The sequence below is a fragment of the Diaphorina citri genome, unplaced genomic scaffold (assembly GCF_000475195.1).
Source record: "Diaphorina citri unplaced genomic scaffold, Diaci psyllid genome assembly version 1.1 scaffold36, whole genome shotgun sequence".
NCBI lineage: Eukaryota > Metazoa > Arthropoda > Insecta > Hemiptera > Psyllidae > Diaphorina > Diaphorina citri.
This window is the reverse complement of record NW_007377473.1, coordinates 400,812-419,865: the sequence shown is the minus strand read 5'-3', so window position 1 is coordinate 419,865 and position 19,054 is coordinate 400,812. Positions and strand designations below refer to the sequence as shown.

The 19,054-nt window shown below is 39.1% G+C and overlaps 3 protein-coding genes and 1 long non-coding RNA gene across 5 annotated transcripts; 3 read left to right on the top strand and 1 right to left on the bottom strand.

Annotated features, from left to right (window-relative positions):
- Positions 1 to 251: 251 nt before the first annotated feature.
- On the top strand, positions 252 to 9,519 carry LOC103512259 (pseudouridine-5'-phosphatase-like). The gene is made up of 4 exons (XM_008477013.3): positions 252 to 500; positions 4,090 to 4,317; positions 4,946 to 5,178; positions 9,226 to 9,519. The coding sequence occupies exons 1-4, from the start codon at positions 404 to 406 to the stop codon at positions 9,406 to 9,408; spliced, it is 741 nt and encodes a 246-aa protein (XP_008475235.1). The 5' UTR covers positions 252 to 403; the 3' UTR covers positions 9,409 to 9,519.
- LOC103512268 (exosome complex component CSL4) lies at positions 6,085 to 14,191 on the bottom strand. Its single transcript, XM_008477024.3, has 6 exons — positions 13,950 to 14,191; positions 12,904 to 13,031; positions 12,403 to 12,477; positions 11,392 to 11,565; positions 10,342 to 10,423; positions 6,085 to 6,315 (listed from the first exon to the last, which is right to left on the bottom strand). The coding sequence occupies exons 1-6, from the start codon at positions 13,975 to 13,977 to the stop codon at positions 6,188 to 6,190; spliced, it is 615 nt and encodes a 204-aa protein (XP_008475246.1). The 5' UTR covers positions 13,978 to 14,191; the 3' UTR covers positions 6,085 to 6,187.
- On the top strand, positions 7,744 to 9,131 carry LOC113468688. The gene is made up of 3 exons (XR_003392349.1): positions 7,744 to 7,769; positions 8,021 to 8,129; positions 9,082 to 9,131. It is a non-coding gene; the product is annotated as an uncharacterized LOC113468688 (long non-coding RNA).
- A 122-nt stretch (positions 14,192 to 14,313) lies between the features above and the next one.
- LOC103512243 (SAP domain-containing ribonucleoprotein) lies at positions 14,314 to 17,794 on the top strand. Of its 2 annotated transcripts, none has more exons than XM_008477004.3 (5): positions 14,314 to 14,520; positions 14,753 to 14,852; positions 15,424 to 15,650; positions 15,843 to 16,160; positions 16,586 to 17,794. In XM_008477004.3, the coding sequence occupies exons 1-5, from the start codon at positions 14,494 to 14,496 to the stop codon at positions 16,832 to 16,834; spliced, it is 921 nt and encodes a 306-aa protein (XP_008475226.1). In that variant the 5' UTR covers positions 14,314 to 14,493; the 3' UTR covers positions 16,835 to 17,794. The 2 variants fall into 2 exon arrangements, with proteins under 2 accessions (XP_008475226.1, XP_008475219.1); XM_008476997.3 differs by having other exon boundaries at positions 14,315 to 14,520; positions 15,843 to 16,190.
- Positions 17,795 to 19,054: the final 1,260 nt, after the last annotated feature.

Genomic DNA, 19,054 nt, shown 5'->3' with positions numbered 1-19,054 from the left:
TATTATTATTTTATTTTTTCAAAGTCCCCCAGTAATCCCAGTATTTAAATAGATAAAAGGATAAAACCAACCATACCTATCATATTTAATAGTCATAAAAATCATATTGTCTGTGAAATATAAATTTAAAATTTTAAAATCGATTTACATATATCGAGAACTTTCAAACGTGTAGAGGGCACCTTTTTTGAGAGGGGAAAGACGACGCCCTTTAAAAATAAAAACGCAACACGCAATTGACGCAATATATGATCAGCCGGTTTTGGAAATTTGGATTTTTGCTGTTGCTGGAAGTCGCTGATAAAAAAATCTTCAAGAATCTTCCTTTCCCTATCAGTGAAAATTTTGGCTAGAAATCAGCAGAAAGAGAAGAGCTGTTTCCCCCAAGTGCTTTTGACAGTTTATGAACATTTCCCAAGTTTTGAAAAGAACCATGAACATTTCTCAAGTTTTGAATTATGTCACTCATGTGATATTTGACATGGACGGATTGCTTCTTGGTAAGAACAATATTTTTCTTTTCATTCAATTTTTTTTGGGTGGGGGTTGTCTTTTTTTCATGGCTCATCAGTGGTTCTGTTGTAGAATTTTCCATTTAGGATAAAATCTGCCCCAGACAGGAATCAAACCTGGGGCCTGGTGCTTACAAGGCAGAAGAACTACCAACCAAAAAATAATCAAAGAGGGGTTGGCCCAATAACCATTCTCATGTCAGTCTGCTCACACAAAATGATCTAAACTAGGTCAGGTCATAGCATGTATTGATTGATTTGATGTACAACTGATAACCTTTGTTCTGTACATACCCGTCAATCAAATGTAGACCAAGGTCTTGCTGTGATGCTAATGCAGAGTGAATATTTGCTCTCTACATTTTTACAATTTGTATCCTAAATGTATGAATAATTTCAGTCTAATTCCTTCATATAGGTAAATATTATACCTTGACCCACATATGTATTACTTTCAGCCATTCAGAAATGTATTAATAAGAGAAGATAAAAGCTCTATAATAATTATGTATCAGAAAAAAAAAAAAAAAAAAAAAAAAAAAAAAAGGAAAAGATGAAAATGTTCTCAATTAGGGATTTAAAATTTACAACTAGCCATTTATATTATTATTTTTTGTTTGAAGACATAATTATAGATGTGGGGAACAGGAAAAGGAGGATGATGATGACGGATCTTGAGGTGAAAAACTGATAAAAATGTTCTCAATTAGGGATTTAAAATTTATAACTAGCCATTTATATTATTATTTTTTGTTTGAAGACATAATATTATAGATGTGGGGAACAGGAAAAGGAGGATGATGATGACGGATCTTAAAAAGGGAGGTGAAAAACTGATGAAAATGATCTCAATTAGGAATTCAAAATTTAAAACTTGCCATTTTTATCATTATTTCGTTTTTAGGTTACAATCTGGCAATTGGTTGGTAACAGCAGCTTAGTTCTTCTTCTCCATTCATTCCGATCTGTTCATTAATTCTATATCTCTGGAATGTTCTGCCTCCTTTTGAAGACAAATAAGCAGGAAAAAGGAAATGAAATGCTGATGAAAATGATCTGAATTTAGGGATTTAATTTTTTTTTATTATTATTAAGAGGTTTGACAGAGAGAACTGTAACTGCTATGGTCTTATCGTCCCGAAATCGAAGAGAGAAAAAAGACAGGATAGTAGAAAGCCAGCCGTTCCGAGAACGAACATTATCCCATTAGGATAAAATCCGCCCCGGGCGGGAATCGAACCCGCGGCCTAGCGCTTACAAGTCAGACGCACTACCAACTAAGCTAACCAGGCTGGCTGGATTTAAAATTTAAAACTAGCCACTTTTATTATTAGAAGTCCGTCCTTTATGTTCCTTGAATGCCCCTATGAACTCCTCACGCCTAAACTTCTGTTCTGCCTTGTTGGGAAATAGTGGCCCAGGCCCCCTCCTAGATATGTGTTTCTTGGAAGGGAATGTATTAAAGTAAAATATATAAAGGGTGTTTTAAGTAAAAAAAATTGTAGAGCGAATGGAAAATAAAAGTAAAAAAAAAAAAAAAAAAAAAAAAAATGTTTTGCCCAATACCCAATTAGGTCCACACACTTGCTCACCTGTGTTATTGCTTGCATTTGAAGCCAAGTTTTGTTACAACCTAGATATCTATGCTTACCTCAGCGCACCCTACCTTATTATTCCTATTTTTTTTTTTTTACCTCAATATTGAATTATTGATATGTAATAAATAACATAAGAACCATCAGAACATGATGCACTATGTACTTAATGAATATGGAATTAAATAATACTCCTTCTACCCCTATCTAACTTCTTATTCCTATTTCTTCTACCTCAATATTCATATTTAATAATTAAAATAACCAATGAAACATCATGTATATACTTAGGTAAACCTTAATGAGGAATTAGATAATGCTCCTTTTGCCAAGTTTTCCTTTCTTTGTACCGCTGCTCAATACCCTAAATTTTTCATAATCAATTGAAAAAAAAAAAAAAAAAAAAAAAAAAGTATAACCCTTTCATTGTTTTAATGCAAAATTTTTTTTTTTAAAAAAAAAAAAAAAAACACATGATAACCCTTTCATAGTTTTAATGCAAGATATTTTTTTTATCCCCCCCCCACACACACACGATTTCCCTCTAAGATTAATATGTAACTTTCACACATATTTTTTGTCCACTTTTTACACACGTAGTTCTTTTAGGATCAATTTTCTCCGCTGGGATTCGAACCCACGAGTTTGGCTTTTTTAGTCTCAATTTAGAAGTACTCAAGTAGATTTTCCAGCTAGCGTCTATTCCTGAAAAAGTCCCCCTCCCCCTAATTGTATATGGAACAATAGATAAATTATTACAAATTAGATTTCGTTCGTACTTAGATAGGTCATATTATTTTCATTTGATGCCATAATGTTGTTTTAGTTTAAAGTTGTACTTGATAAATATTCGGACCACTCTTTCAGATTAAATGTTAATTGAATTTAATATAAATGAAAATCAAGTGATCTGATTGTTTGATTATAGAAAATCAGATTTTTTTAACAGAGTTTTGACAGAGGGAACTGTAACTGCTCAGGTCTTATCGTCCCGAAATCGAAGAGAGAAGGAAGACAGGATAGGAGAAAGCCAGCCGTTCCGAGAACGAACATTATGCCAAAATCCGCCTCGGGCGGGAATCGAACCAGCGGCCTAGCGCTGACTCAAACTGTTTAAAATCAACCAATCTGATTGTTTCACTCTTTTTAATCTAAATTGTGGCCGTGCACCAAATTGTTGTACTTATTTTGTGTCTCTAGATTTGTAAATTTCATTTATTTTTTAGTCGTTTAATACTCGAACCCAAAGCTTTTTCGTGATTGTTTCGTTGTTATTTTTAATTAGATAATTTTATTGATGATTTACATTAGATTTTAGAACAATTGAAAACAGTTTATAATTTCAAAAAATATAAAAACAATTATCAGATTTTATTTGTTGCACATGTTATAGTTTGTATTTCATTCAAAATATTTACAAATATTTCATGTCCGGGATTTGAACCAGTGACCTCCTGATTACGAGGCGAGTCCTAGAGACCTCTCACACTGGAGTCGCGCGACTTGGGTATCCTGGAGCTGGAGTGTGAAGGTAGAAACACACTACCATCACGTCACGTCACGTGAGCTCATTGGGAACCAGAAAGATGTAGTTCAAAGTTTTCCCATAATAAAGTAGGTACTAGCCAGCCTAGTTAGCTTAGTTAGTAGTGCATCTGCCTTGTAAGCGCTAGGCCCGGGGCGGATTTTATCCTGATGGGATAATGTTCGTTCTCGGAACGGCTGGCTTTCTCCTATCCTGTCTTCCTTCTCTCTTCGGTAACAGAGGTATTATCATTCTGAGATTGAAGAGAGAAGGAGGACAGGATAGGTGAAAATCAGATGTTTGTAGAACAAACCTTAATCTGTTTAAGGTCTGTCTGATCTGTAAATAAATAATTCTGGTTGGTTGGAAGAGCTCACATAAGTAAGAACCCTGCCACTTAAAATAAAGCCCTAAAAAAAAAAAAAAAAAAAATCATTCTATGGTTTTCTTTCATCAGACACCGAAAGAGTATACAAGTATGGGATCAGTACTGTTCTGAAGAAATACGGCTGTGAGTACCCGGACGATGTCAAAGCAATGGTGTTGGGAAGTCAGCCTCCGGACATGATGAAGATCCTGTTCCGAGAAACAAAGCTGTCAGAGAGTGGAAAGACAAAGGATGAAGTGTATAAGGAAATAGTCGATACGTACACACCCCTCATGTCATCGGCAGAATGGATGCCAGGTACTTTTGAAGGCTTTTATGGCCACAGAGGATGAAGTAATGTGGGAGTGATACTCTTCTTCTCCTCCCTATCCATTTCCTACTTAAATAGGGTTGGTGTTTCTTGTCAGTCCCTTCCAGACAGCCCTATTGTATACCTCATACCCTGTTAAATTTCTCTCACTCAAGTCTTGATTCACACAATCTTTCCACCTTTTCTTTGGCTTCCTCCACCCTTTTCTCCCCCTCACTTCCATTCTCTCCACTCTCTTCCCTATGTAGCTCTCATCTCTTCTTTCAACATGACCATACCAATGTAATCTCCTCTCCTGGATCTTCCTTGACACTTCTGTTACTTTTTAATATGGGACAAAAATATTAAGTAGTATTATTTTAAGAAGTTTGACAGAGGGAACTGTAACTGCTAAGGTCTTATCATCCAGGAATCGAAGAGAGAAGGAAGACAGGATAGGAGAAAGCCAGCCGTTCCGAGAACGAACCTTATCCCTTCAGGATAAAATCCGCCCCGGGCGGGAATCGAACTCGCGGCCTAGCGCTTACAAGGCAGACACACTACCAACCAAGCTAACTAGGTTGGGATAAGGTCTTATCATTATGAAAGCAAGGAGACTATTCTTTTGAATTGCAGGTGCACTCAGGCTCATCAATCATCTGCACAAGCACAACATACCGTTCGCCATCGCCACAAGTTCTGCCAAGGAAAGTTTCGAACTCAAGACCTCCCGCCACAAGGACACGCTGAAGCTCTTCCATCATGTTGTGTTAGGATCTGCCGATCCAGAGGTGAAACAGGGGAAACCTGCACCGGATGTGTTTCTGGTGGCAGCTAAACGATTTGACGAGAAACCCCAACCAAGCAAGGTGCGTACCAACCTTCGTGTAGCAGAGTTGTAAATCTAAAATCTAAATCATGCTTTATTTGTGGTGAAGCTGCTTCTTCACAATTTTTGTGGATATCACAGCATTACTAAGAGCCTCCTTTACTATTCTGACATATCTGATGATTTTTCTTTTTACTATGGTAATGCGGCCACTGGTCGCTACTCAATTAAAGTAGCTACTCAATTGTCCTCACGAGGCTGAGTGCACCCCGAACTCCAAGCACAGAGCCGAAAAAGTAGGTACTCTCGAGGACAGGTACACTATTATCACCTCCGTCGGTGGTGTAGTGGTCAAGGCGCTCGCCTGGTAAACAGGAGGGCGTGGGTTCAATCCCAGCCGAGGTATGGAATTTTCCTCAATATAATTTGAGAATTTGACCACAATAATAGTAGTAGCCTACTGCTGGAGTAAAGGGACTTTTCAGTCCTATTTAGTGGTCAAGGCGCTCGCCTGGTAAACAGGAGGGCGTGGGTTCAATCCCAGCCGAGGTATGGAATTTTATCCTCAATCCTAATTTGAGAATTTGACCACAATAATAGTAGTAGCCTACTGCTGGAGTAAAGGGACTTTTCAGTCCTATGCGAGAATAATAGTAGTAGCCTACTGCAGACTGCTAGAGTAAAGGGACTTTTCAGTCCTATGCGCATATGAATATGTATTGATATGCGTGGCAACTGTATTGGGGGATCGTAAAGCTTTGAAAGATCGTAACGGGGGCCCCGTTCAACTTTGGGGCCCCAAATTTCAAGGATCGACGTGCCTTGATTCAAGGAACATATGTACCAAATTTCATCAAAATCAGACCAGGCAATCGGCAGTTATAGCGGAACATACAGACATCCAAACCAAATGCAAAACGGCCGAGTTAAAACATAGACCTTCACTATCGTTCGGTCAATAAATTCATTAATAGTGACTTGGCATAAAATTCGCCCTGGGCGGGAATCGAACCCCCGAGCTAGCGCTAGGCCCAAGAGGGGTTTGACTTTCAATCGGAATCGGAATCATCATCGACATCCAGAGTTTCTGGCGCTACTTTGGCAACCTTGCGGAATTCCTTGAGTCTGGTGAGAGGACATTGCATTTCAGTCCACGAGATCGGCACCATCACTTCGCCTGAAACGAGAAACGAAAATTTCAACTCCTACACTAGTACACTCAGAAAATACACTAGTACAAAATTACCAGCTTAAAAAATAGAAGGGACATGCAGGATCTGGTTTTTATCTACAAGGTTCTTCATAATCTCATCTATTCACCTGAGATACTGAGTAACCTCAATTTAAAAGTGCCTTTGAGAAAAACCAGATCCTGCGATATGTTTGTTCTTATGGCCTAGCGCTTACAAGGCAGACGCACAGGACGCACTACCAACTAAGCTAACTAGGCTGGCTGGACTGGCTTGAAGAGCAAAAAACTCAACTTCCAAAATGTATTGAAATTAGGTAAATCCCTACCTTCAATGCCTTCGTGAGTTGGCCTTGGTCAGCTGGCTGTGAAGTTCTTAGTAATTTGTTCTTCCAATTCTTTTTTTAGTGTTCTGGAGGCAGACGCACTACCAACTAAGCTAACTCGGCTGGCATTGGAAAACTTTGAACTACATCTTTCTGACTCCCTATGAGGTCGCGTGACTTGATGTTTCTACACTACCCATTGTGGTACTGTAGGACTTTTACTTAACGATTGACAAACGCACCTTTAAGAAGTGTCCTCAATGGAGCCTTGACCATAGTACCGACTACCGACCCTTGAAGAAAATGAAGAAATTGGGGTGAGTATTTTTTCTGCTATGGTTGATGATCTCGGTGAGGGTCAATGATCTATGGTCACCGTTGTGCCCGTGCACTTACGAGTATTACCTTTACCTACCTCGGTGGTGTAGTGGTCAAGGCGCTCGCCTGGTAAACAGGTGGGCGTGGGTTCAATCCCAGCCGAGGTATGGAATTTTATCCTGAGAATTTTGAAAGTGAAAATTTGTCAGTGTCTGTGGGCAGAGTACAATTTTTTGTATTGGTGTAAAATTGTGGTTGGGTGGAAGAGCTCCTCTAGGAGAACCCTACCACTTAAAAGAAAGCCGTAAAAGAAAAATATTCATACCAACTAAGCTAACTAGGCTGGCCCCAATCCTTCCAACACCATGAGATAGGTAGGTACCACTTGCCTATCTCGCGGACACGGAACATAAAATACTGTAAAAGAGACAAATACCAGTAATCTCTTCTTAAGTAATGGTCAGACTGAATGATAAAATCACATGCATCAGTTAAGATTTGAACCCACGTCCCTTCGCTTACTTTGACGTCCATATAAACCAACTGAGTTGAATAGTTTAATGTTCTCTTTGACCAATAAATATTAAGTATGTTTCGTTTTTCTGATTGAATGCTTCATTGATCAGAGGAAGTAGGACTGATTTATCTTGGTAAGTTTTAATTTTTAATTAATTTTAAAATTAATTATAAACCAGCTGAGTTGAATAGTTTAATGTCCTCTTTGACCAATAAATATTATGTTTCGTTTTTCTGATTGAATGCTTCATTGATCAGAGGAAGTAGGACTGATTTATCTTGGTAAGTTTTAATTTATTTTAAATTTAATGCCTTAACAATACAATGTTTAACTTGATCAATGTTTAAATTCAGATCGTGGTTCCGACCATAAAGGAGCATATTTTCTAGACCGCATTCCTGAATGTAAAACTTTTTTCTCTTCTCCAATGTTTAACTTGAACAATGTTTAAATTCAGATCGTGGTTCCGACCATAAAGGAGCATATTTTCTAGACCGCATTCCTGAATGTAAAACTTTTTCTTACTTCTCAGGTTACAATCGCTCAAACCTCTACCTCCTAGAATAGTACCAATGGGACCTCACATTTCCAATATCAATGATACTAGACACATAGTCAGCAATTCTGCCAGACGGCTTGAGGTATGTGATACAGACGTTCAGATAAATGATTGAGTTATAACAGTGAATAATAAAGTCCAATTCCTACTATCCGTTCAGGTCATGCTCCAGTCACTGACCACAGTACCTACTTTCAACGAATGGTCGAATATTTTAAAGGTAATTTGATAGGACTGAGTGAGTATACTGTGACTTGAACGACAGAGGTGAATAGGTGGATAACCATTTTGTCACCCGTAAAAATATTTTAGTCCCTTAATTGGTACTTGTACCTATTTATGTACCTACCTGCACCTAAAGTGGTGCAACTGTTGAGATAAAGGGACTACATGTCCTAATCAACAGTCCATATAAGGCACTAATATCTACTTACCTTTATTTTTTTAAGATTTAGGTCAAATCTACAGTCCACTTCAACTGGGAAGTCCGATGACCTTTGGGTGCGCACTCGTCAAAAAATAGCTCGTTGATTAACAAGTAAGCATGTGAATAGTTGATCCCATGGGATTTTTCACGCCGAATCGAATGGTGAAACTTTTAGAACTGTCCGAACAGTTGAGAAGTTGCGGTTCCCCTCCATGCGCTTCCATCGGACTTCCCAGTTGACGTGGACAGTACATACATACATAACCATTATCGTTCTATCCTATAGGACAGGTCGATGAACAAAGCCCCTCCACCAGACTCTATTGCTATACCTTTCATGATGATGAGGGTAAGTAAAACAGCGTTGATACGACTGCTACATCAGACTCGTGTGGTCTGTGTCGTACCACGCTCAACATAGTATGTCCCTTATCAGGAGACATATTACTTCTCATTTAGGCGATTTAGGTGCTAATGCTGGGTCAAGAAAAGAACACCAGAAAGTAACCCGTTCAAAGTTCAGATATTTGCAATCGCGAAATGTGAGTCAAATCTACATAATTATCTTAATTTTCTTACCGTTTTTTTCCTCTCTCCTCTCGTCCAGGTCTTGCGGAGTTGTATCAATTGCATTTTCGACAACAAAATCTCGGATGCGCGCAAAACATTTCCCGCAGTCCTGCGCGCTCTTCTTATTTTATTCTGTATTCTATTCTTTTTTTTTATTGTCTCTTTTCCTTCTCGGTTTCAGTGTCTGGTGTTCGAGGACGCGCCGAACGGAGTCCTGGGGGCCAAAGCGGCGGGCATGAGTTGCGTCATGGTGCCGGATCCCACCGTACCCAAACACCGTACCGAGGCTGCGGACCTCGTACTCAACTCACTGGAGGAGTTCAAACCCGAACTGTACGGACTGCCGCCTTTTGAAGACAAATAGACCAGGTGAAAAACCGATGAAAATGATCTGAATTAGGGATTTAAAATTTACAACTAGCCATTTATATTATTATTTTTTGTTTGAAGACATAATTATAGATGTGGGGAACAGGAAAAGGCGGTCGACAACCGTCAAAAAGCGGTCAAAATACCGCCAACCGCAGCACCTATCTCAACCAAACGTTTTGAGTTGCATCCTTGTCACATTTGTGAATTACATACCAAATTTCAAGTCTCTAGCTCATACCGTTCCCGAGATATTTTGTTTACAGACAGACGGACATACAGACACACGGACCAATGGCTGAAACTTTGGATTTAGGCTCTAGGGACCTTAAAAAGTGTTTTGGCACTAAAAACTGACCATCGAAAATTTGACCCGATTACATTACTTTCTTTCCTATAGGATAAGGAAAGTAAAAAATAGGTAAAATAGAAATTTTCAATATAGGTACATTTGCCTATTTAGCTTGGAGGGTAGAGCGTCTGTAAGTGCTAGGTCGTGGGTTCGATTCCCGCCCGGGGCGGATTTTATCCCAAACAGATAAGGTTCGTTCTCGGAACGGCTGGCTTTCTCCTATCCTGAGTTGAACCCGAGACCTAACGCTTACAAGGGAGACGCGCTACCCGCTAGCTACGAGTTACTAGGCTTTTAACAAGTTTAATTTAAAGTAAAAAAAAAAAACTGACTAGGTAATTTAAAAACTGGGAAAATTTCTTTGGCCATCCAAAACATCATGCCAGCCTCGTGTTGAAAAGTTGCGGTTCCCCTCCATGCGCTTCCATCGGACTTCCCAGTTGACGTGGACTGTACACTCCATACTTAGTTACTTAGTCATCGGCCGTCGATCCACGAGGTGAATTTATGCTGTCGAGGCAGTGTCACATGAGCTCACATGATGGTAGTGTGTATCTACCTTATTACAAAACGTACCTGCTTCGCTCAAAGCTATTACAACACCCAGTTCATTTTCTGCAGTTGAGAGCTGATACGAATGTAACTCCTTCAGAGGAAGCTGAGAGAAGAACAAGAGTCAAGGCAATGCACAAATTGATGAATATGATATACCTACTACCTACGAAACGTTCAGATAACCGTTGGCAATACATAACTGGCCTGGAGCAGCAAAAGTGGACGTCCAAAGCGGAATCTCCTTAAGAAGGTAAAAAAAAACAACGTGTGTTTCATTGCCGTTTTTATTTCGTAGCAATGAAACAACTGCTACATTAGACTCGTATGGTCTGTGTCGTAGCATGCCCATCCCGTAGTATGCCTCTCATCAGATGGGTGAGAAGAGACACAATACTTCCCATTTGGGTGCTAGGTCAACACGAGAACACCGGAAAGTAACCCGAAAAAAAAAAAGTATAATAATAAGAGGAGAGAGAAATGCTTAACCACCTTCCTGCTTAACAGCAGGTTGCCTCATAGACAAAGGATACCAAATGATTTTGACAGGAAGATAATGAGAGAGAGGTAATGATAGGGGGGATGCTGATCAGGTTAGAATATTTTATAACTGCAAGTACTCAAATAAATAAATGCCGTTTCACTGTGTTATTATATCACAACTTTGGTGTTCACTGCAGCATAGTAGAATTTTCCGAATATCTCAATAATCCAGCACCCATGCTGGCACCACGGTCGCTATGCGCATTTATGTTACATAGCTACTCATTTTCCTCACGAGGCTGAAGAATCAATAATATCCATTATGCATTTTTTTTTTTGACCCCGCCGGGAATCGAACCCGGGTCTCTCGCGTGCAAGGCAAGTGCAGTAACAACTACACCATGGGAGCTGACCAGTGCCCTAAATCACCAAAGTATGGAAAAGTATTTACAATTCCATATTTCGATATGATTCGTCCAAATTCAAAATTCTGCTTTTCCATTGGCTATTACACTTGTAAGATACTTTTCCATACTTTGGTGATTTAGGGCACTGATAATAAAAATACAGCTAAGATGAAATAAAGGATACAACTCGCGCCAGAATAATGTCTCCCGGTCGATAGCACTTGTACATTTCTATCCTGTCGATCTCCGTAGCTCTGACATTCTCTCGCCTCAGCAGTGCTCGGAAAGTTCTTGATAGTGCTGTGTTGCCTACACTGATGACGTGAGCCTTGCATAGATGTTGCTGCACAGCCATTATCTGAAGGGAAACAAGGATTTTATGACTTAATTCAAATCTCAAATTCTTTGTGGTAAAGCAGAGCTTTTTTTTACCATTTTTGAGGATATCACAACATTACGATTACGAAGTGCCTCCTTTGCAATCAATTTCCACATTTCACTAATCTCTTTACACTGGTAATGCCATCACTGATCGCTACTCGATTAAAGCAGCTACTCAATTGTCCTCACAAGGCTGAGTGCACCCCGAAATCCAAGCACAGAGCCAAAAAACCTTGGCTCCGCCGGAAATTGAACCCGGGCCTCCTGTGTGCAAGCCTAGTGTGATACCCACTCGGCCACGGAGGTTGCTTTTTATAACTTAATTAATAAAAAGAAAAGATCCCTCCAAAAAATACCACTTTGTGGTACCTATAAACAAGTAGTTTGCTCCAAAAGAAATCAAGTGCGTAAAAAAAAAAAAAAAATAAAAAGTATACATATAACAATAAACCAAACATAAATATGAAGATAAAGATACATAACGAAAAAAATAAAATAAAAACAAAATAAAATAATAATAATAATAATAATAATAATAATAATAATAATAATAATAATAATAATAATAATAATAAACAAAACTGGCATCCCACCCCAAAAAAGTTTGGAAATCAATTTTGTACCCCGCCTTTCATTCAGTTCATAATTAGTGTTCTCCTCCTTTACATAGTATTAGTACCTCCCTCCCTTTCCCCTCATTGCACTCCTCTAATCTCCCTTCTGCTTCACTGCACTGCATTGTCAGTGTTATACCAAAAGCAACAAGAAGAGGGTACTACAGGTCACAGAACATGCAGTTTTGAAAATTACATACCCTTGCAGTAACAACATCTCCAGGAGTGGGAACAATGACTTCTTTCTTGTACGATGAAACTTCTATCACAGATACCTGAACAAGAAATTGACAAAGTTTTAGGGCCGAGTAATGACATGTTTTTGTACACCATTACTTGTTCTTCTTTTATTATGTCTTTTCCCCCTCAAGTGGGGTCAACATTTTTGATTGACCTTTTCCATTCACCGGTTTTGGCAATGCACAAATTGAGGAAGATGAAATGAAATATGTACTACCTACGAAACAAGATGCTCTCCTAGTAAACAGGAGGGCATGGGTTTGATCCCAGCCAATGCATGGAATTTTATCTTCATATATTTGAGAAATTGAAAACATAATAATTGAGCTCTAAGGGTTAGGTGGTAGAGGCCTCTGGCATTAACCTTGCCTATTGGTTACCTTCCACTCAAGAGTCTATTATCACTATATTATCTTACTTTTTTAATGTCTTTGATAGAGACTGTTGGACTGTGCTCTTACCTCTTTATTGTCTTCAACATGTTTGTTAATAGAGACTGTTCCTGCCAGAGTAGAATACAAATAGCCTTGTCTAACATAAGTTCCTCGGCCTCCAACAATATCCGAATCCAACTGGCATATCCTTTGACCTAAAAATTTGAAATGAAAAATAATTATTTGTACTTATCAATCTTTTTGTGTTTAAAATTGCAGAGTGGGTTACTGTTCTTTTTTTTTTTTTTTTTTTTTTAAAAATTTTTCTCCAAAAATCGTGGCGGCCAATTTTTGGTCACAAATTTTCCATCTTAAAATACTCCCCGTGTAATCAGGAACTGTTCACACAGGCCACAAGTACACTTCAAAATTTGTAGAAGGCTTTGGAAACAAATCTCCTAGAGAATAAACAGGAGTTTATAAATGAGCCCCAACCATCAAACCTAGTCCCAACCTTAGAGCAGCTTCAATGGAGTCTTGACCTCCCAACCACTGCTGAAAATTTAGAAATTGAGAATTTATTCTGAAAATCCATGAATTCTGAGAATTCTGAGTATTTATTCTGAGAATCCATGAATTCTGAGAATACGTGGTTTTGTAAACATTTTTTTTTTTTTTAAAGAGGTTTGACAGAGGGAACTGTAACTACTATGGTCTTATCGTCCCGAAATCGAAGAGAGAAGGAAGACAGGATAGGAGAAAGCCAGCCGTTCCAAGAACAAACATTATCCCATCAATATAAAATCTGCCCTGGGTGGGAATCAAACCCACGGCCTAGCACTTACAAGGCAGACGCACTACCAACTAAGCTATCTATAGGCTGGCTGTAAACATTTTTGATAACATTCTAACCTCAGAATTTTCAAGTGTATCTTAAAGCAGGAGATTCCAGGCTCCGTTATGGACACTGGACACATTTGGTCCAAGACTAATTGGTACAGGGTCTAGACTAGGTCTTTTTTGTGGATGCAAACTTAGGACCTGGCTATTCTTGGTTGAATCAAGAACCAGAACTTTAACAAAGCCTAGGCTATACATGTCTATATCTAGTAAGGAAGAGGCATAGAGCTTACCAGGTATACATATTGGAGGATTACTCATGCTTTCTGGAGTGAGTTCTTCAGGACTTCAAGATCAAAAAGAGTTAAAGAGTAAGGTCTACCACTTTACCACTTATAACTAGGCTGGCCCTGCGCTGATGATGATGATGAACAGGTTTTTGTATAGCGGTCACATGTAACTGCACAATATCCACTTCAGCTGGGGCTTGATGAACATAGTCTTGATGATCGCTGACATCAAAATCATGATTTTGAATATTTTCAAAAATTCGCGCCGTTTGAGGAGTGGCTAACGGCTAACTTCTCACACATGGAAAAAACAAAATAAGCACTTGCCTACTTCACAATCGTCAATAAAACGCGAATACGGCGTGCGGCACGAGCACTGCGGTATTTTTTCGGTTCGGAGCTCTGTGCGGTTTTAACTTTTCCGATCTTTCATTTTCAATATTTCAATTTTCAATTTCATTAAATTCTAGTTTTAAAACTAAAATCATCCAAATTGACCAAATTTCTCTATTTTCAAGAACAGAAACAAGAAGACCGATTCCACAAAATGTCTGACGACATCTCCAAGTTCAAGGTAAAATCTTTTTTGACAGCATATTGAACTTATCATTAAAGCTCCATTGAGGTTGAAGCCAGGAGAGTGGAGAGAACCATGAAATTTAGGTGGGTCCAATGTCCAGTGTAGAGTTTGGTTTAAGCTTGATCCAGGATTAACTACAGTGACCTTAACATAGGTACCAAGACAGGAAGAAATGAGCTTGAATTTTGCCTGCTCCAGATTAAAAATTGTGTCCGTAAATTTCCAGGTTGCAGACCTTAAGAGAGAACTCAAAGCAAGGAACTTGAGTTCAACAGGAAACAAACAAGAACTTGTGGACAGACTGCAAGAAGCACTGAATTCAAGTGGTAATAAAAATTAAATATATGGTTTGTTTATTTTGGGAATTTGGCCAGAGAAACAACAGTATAGCTTATTGAAGTTAAGGAATAGGTCTTATTTAGTAGAATAGACTGCAGGCAAAGTTTTTGACACACTTCAATAAATGTGAGGAGAAAGGAGAGTAAATAATAGTCTGGGGGCATGGTTAGGCCGGTGGTAATGCACTTGCTTACCATATTGAAGTTCTCAGGTTCAAATTGCAACATCAACAAAAATTCACTTGTGTTGCAATAGAGCAGTTGCACATACTTGGTTGAAGTACCTGAAAGGTATGCCTAACTTATGATTTGCCATTAAATTAAACACATTCTAGGCTGACAAAGAATGCAAAGGTTGGCTAAAAAGTTATATTCTATCCTATAGATAAAAACTTTCAGTAATTATTCATAAGTCAAGACAATGAGAAAGAAAGCTCCTTTTGTAATTAACCTAACCTTATAATAACACTGGTCACTCCTCATTTGTGACAGCTCCTTGTAGTAGCAAATTCCTTTGAAGTGACTTCTGAACAAGTACCAAACTTTCTTTTAATTCTAGGAAGTGTTACTCTGAAAAGCCCAGTGTCCAATTCTGATGCAGAGTCAGAAGATGATGAGATTGACGGCAATGACGACACTGTAGCGGACATTTTACCCGATGACTTGGACGAGGATAAAATTCTTAATTCCCCATCTGATATTCCTACTTCAACAACCAGTGCAACAAATCTGCTGAAAAGGAAGTCAGATAATCAAGTCTCGAGCTCAAGTGAATCTTTGTCACAAGTAAGTTCTTTTGTACACTTAAGTTAACCCTCAGCAAAACATATTTAAGTGTGAAAAAATGAAGTTTATTTAGAACTAAAATCTCTGTCAGATCCTGGGCAGTTTTTTTACATTTTTCATTGGATTATGTTTTAGACAACAAACAAATAAGCTAAACATAATAAACCATGTAACTTGGTCATTGTTTCACAGCCCAAAAGAATATCCCTGAGTCAGCATTCCAAAATTTCCTTCGAGGACAACGGAAAGGAAAATAACTCAAGCAGCACGCTCACTAAGCCTCCCACCCCAGAGTCGGCTATCAATACCGATCGTAAGGTCATTAAGCTGTCTGGGCTCAGTGTTCAGGAACGATTGGAGATGCGAGCAAAGAAGTTCAATGTGGGACTCCCAGCAGAAGCAAAACTGGAAGCTCGGGCAGAAAGATTTGGATTGTCTTCAACAACTGGAAGTACTGCCAGTGTGAAATTGGAAGCTCGTGCAGAAAGATTTGGACTGACTTCAAGCACTGCAAGTACTCCTAGTGTCAAAACCAACACAGTGAGTATTGGAACTACCCACCTTCATCCTTGCCTTTTCTTGTTTTAGATGGGGTCAGAGTTTTTTGTCAGCCTCTAGCTAGGGTGATTGCTTTGGGCTCTTGTTTGGTTGTGGCTAGAAAAAAAAATGTATGCCCTTCATACTCAACTTTAGCTATTCCTTCAGCAAGGAAAATTTCTGGCTGGTATCCTCCTTTGAAGTCCCTCCAGCCAGACTAAGCTGGTCTACTCCCTATTTAAGTCCCAAGTCAGAGTGTTGTAAAATAACTTTGACCCTGCCAATAATCAAACCCTGAACCTCCTGTGTGCAAGCTTAGTGTGATACCCACTCAGCCACGTGTTTTTTTATACAATAAAAACCATGTTAATAAAGTCTAAAATTTCCACTCTCTACAGGTCTCTGCTGATTCCGAGCTTCTGAAGAAGCGTGCAGAAAGGTTTGGGATGATCTCCACCACTCCGTCCACACCTACCGCCTCCTCCCCAGCTCTATCGGCCACAGAAATCGAAGCAAAGAAAAAAGCCCGAGCTGAACGATTTGGACTCCACACAAGCACTGCTGCCCCAACAACAATCAAAACCAGTTCAGCACTGACAGAGGATGTTTTGGTTAAACGACCACAACGCACCCGCATAGTGATTTAATCTGTAACACAATTTGTTCTATTTCATTTTATCAATCTCCATGCTGTATGACCGAGTACACTAGAGGTGTTTTCCTTCCGGAAACGATTTCCCCTCTTCAAGATTGCAGATAATCCAGCCCAGTTAAGTTGGTTGGTAGCACTAGTCCGCGGGTTTGATTCCCGCCCGTGGCAGATTTTATCCTGATGGAGTAATGTTCGTTCTCGGAATGGCTGGCTTTTTCCAATTCCCCCTGTAAAACTTTTTTTTTTTTTAAAAAAAGATTCCGGATTTCCAATGGTTTAGTATAGGTGCTACTGCTACCACGCTAAAAGAGGGGGAATAAGCTTCAGAAGAGGGAAAAACTGTCTTGGTTCCAAAAGGAAAATATGAGTAGCTTGCATGCTGGAAGACCTGGGTTCAATTCCCAGTTGGCTGCTTTTTTTTTACCATTTACATCATGTATATCTTACCTTGTGCAAATATTGGAAATGAAGTTAAGATAGGGTAGCAACTGGTAACAGTCACTCGCTCTTAACTCTATCAGGAATTAACTTGCACATGCAAGCATGCTTATGCAACTTTTAAGAGTGACGACTCTCTTATGGAAATAATAGAGTGAATTGTTGAATCCAGTATTGCAATATAGTACCATTTGAGTCAAGCAGGGATGGATTGAAACTCATCAAAGAAGAGATTTTTTTTCTACTCTAATATTAATAATTTATAAGTACAACCAAAAGTTTATATTTATAAGTACTTAATTTATAAGTACCTATTCAATGTTATGAAAAATTATTGGAAATAGGTCTCCTTTTTTTATTATTATTTTTGCCTGGTGCTCCTTGGATTTTGGGGTGCACTCAGCCTCATGAGGACAATGCTACTTATAAACCCAGGTTTAAAGTTATTGTAAATATTTTGTACAAACCATATTAAGCCAGAAATAAAAAAAAAAAACACATTTTCTTTACTCCTCAATTTTTTGCATTTGTATTTTTATTTGTCAAAGTCGCACATGTTCTATTTGCACTTCCTAAATATAACAATAATGAATGAACATGAGTTCCTTTAATTAACTGATCCTATCATTGTAATGCTAGGACCAGTAAAATCTTATATTATAAGAACGAGATCCATTCACTCATTCACATTTCACACACTGATCGCTCTATCTCTAGAACCACAACACCTAGAAGTGTTCGTGGATTTGGCAATATTGTTCGCGGATTTGACGATTATGTTCGCGGATTTCGCGATTTTGTTCGCGGATTTTGCGATTATGCTCGCGGATTTCGCGATTATGTTCGCGGATTTGGTGATTTTTTTCGCGGATTTCGCGATTATGTTCGCGGATTTGGTTATTATGTTCGCGGATTTCGCGATTATGTTCGCGGATTTCGCGTTTATGTTTGCGGATTTCGCGATTATGTTCGCGGATTTCGCGTTTTTGTTCGCGGATTTGGCGATCATGTTCGCGGATTTGGCGATTATGTTCGCGGGTTTCGCGATTATGTTCGCGGATTTCGCGATTATGTTCGCGGATTTGGCGATTTTGTTCGCGGATTTGGCGATTATGGTCGTGGTTTCACGATTATGTTCGCGGATTTCGCGATTTTGTTCGCGGATTTTGCGATTATGCTCGCGGATTTCGCGATTATGTTCGCGGATTTCTCGATTATGTTCGCGGATTTCGCGATTATGTTCGCGGATTTCGCGATTTTGTTCGCGGATTTGGCGATTATGTTCGCGGATTTGGCGATTATGTTCGCGGATTTGGCGATTATGTTCGCGGGTTACGCGATTATGTTCGCGGATTTCGCGATTATGTTCGCGGATTTGGCGATTGTGTTCGCGGATTTGGCGATTTTGTTCGCGGATTTGGCGATTTTGTTCGCGGATTTGGCGATTATGGTCGCGGATTTGGTATTTGGCAAGCCTAGCTATTACCGTTCTATTGCTCGCTTACCGTTCTATTACTACCTTTCTATTACTCGCTTACCGTTCTATTACTCGCGATTATGTTCGCGGATTTCGCGATTTTGTTCGCGGATTTCGCGAATATGTTCGCGGATTTCGCGATTATGTTCGCGGATTTGACGATTATGTTCGCGGGTTTTGCGATTTTGTTCGCGGATTTCGCGATTATGTTCGCGGATTTGACGATTATGTTCGCGGGTTTTGCGATTTTGTTCGCGGATTTCGCGATTATGTTCGCGAATTTGGCGATTTTGTTCGCGG

Coding starts and splice junctions, on each gene's coding strand:
- LOC103512268 (XM_008477024.3), bottom strand. CDS start 13,977: ATGAGTAATCCTCCAATATGTATACCTG. Junction 12,478..12,903: donor ATGTTGAAGACAATAAAGAG/GTAAGAGCACAG, acceptor TTTCTTGTTCAG/GTATCTGTGATAGAAGTTTC. Junction 10,424..11,391: donor ACATTATTCTGGCGCGAGTT/GTATCCTTTATT, acceptor TTCTTCTCTCAG/CTTCCTCTGAAGGAGTTACA.
- LOC103512243 (XM_008476997.3), top strand. CDS start 14,494: ATGTCTGACGACATCTCCAAGTTCAAG. Junction 14,853..15,423: donor AGAAGCACTGAATTCAAGTG/GTAATAAAAATT, acceptor TTTTAATTCTAG/GAAGTGTTACTCTGAAAAGC. Junction 16,191..16,585: donor CTAGTGTCAAAACCAACACA/GTGAGTATTGGA, acceptor CACTCTCTACAG/GTCTCTGCTGATTCCGAGCT.
- LOC103512259 (XM_008477013.3), top strand. CDS start 404: ATGAACATTTCCCAAGTTTTGAAAAGAACCATGAACATTTCTCAAGTT. Junction 501..4,089: donor CATGGACGGATTGCTTCTTG/GTAAGAACAATA, acceptor TTCTTTCATCAG/ACACCGAAAGAGTATACAAG. Junction 4,318..4,945: donor ATCGGCAGAATGGATGCCAG/GTACTTTTGAAG, acceptor TTTGAATTGCAG/GTGCACTCAGGCTCATCAAT.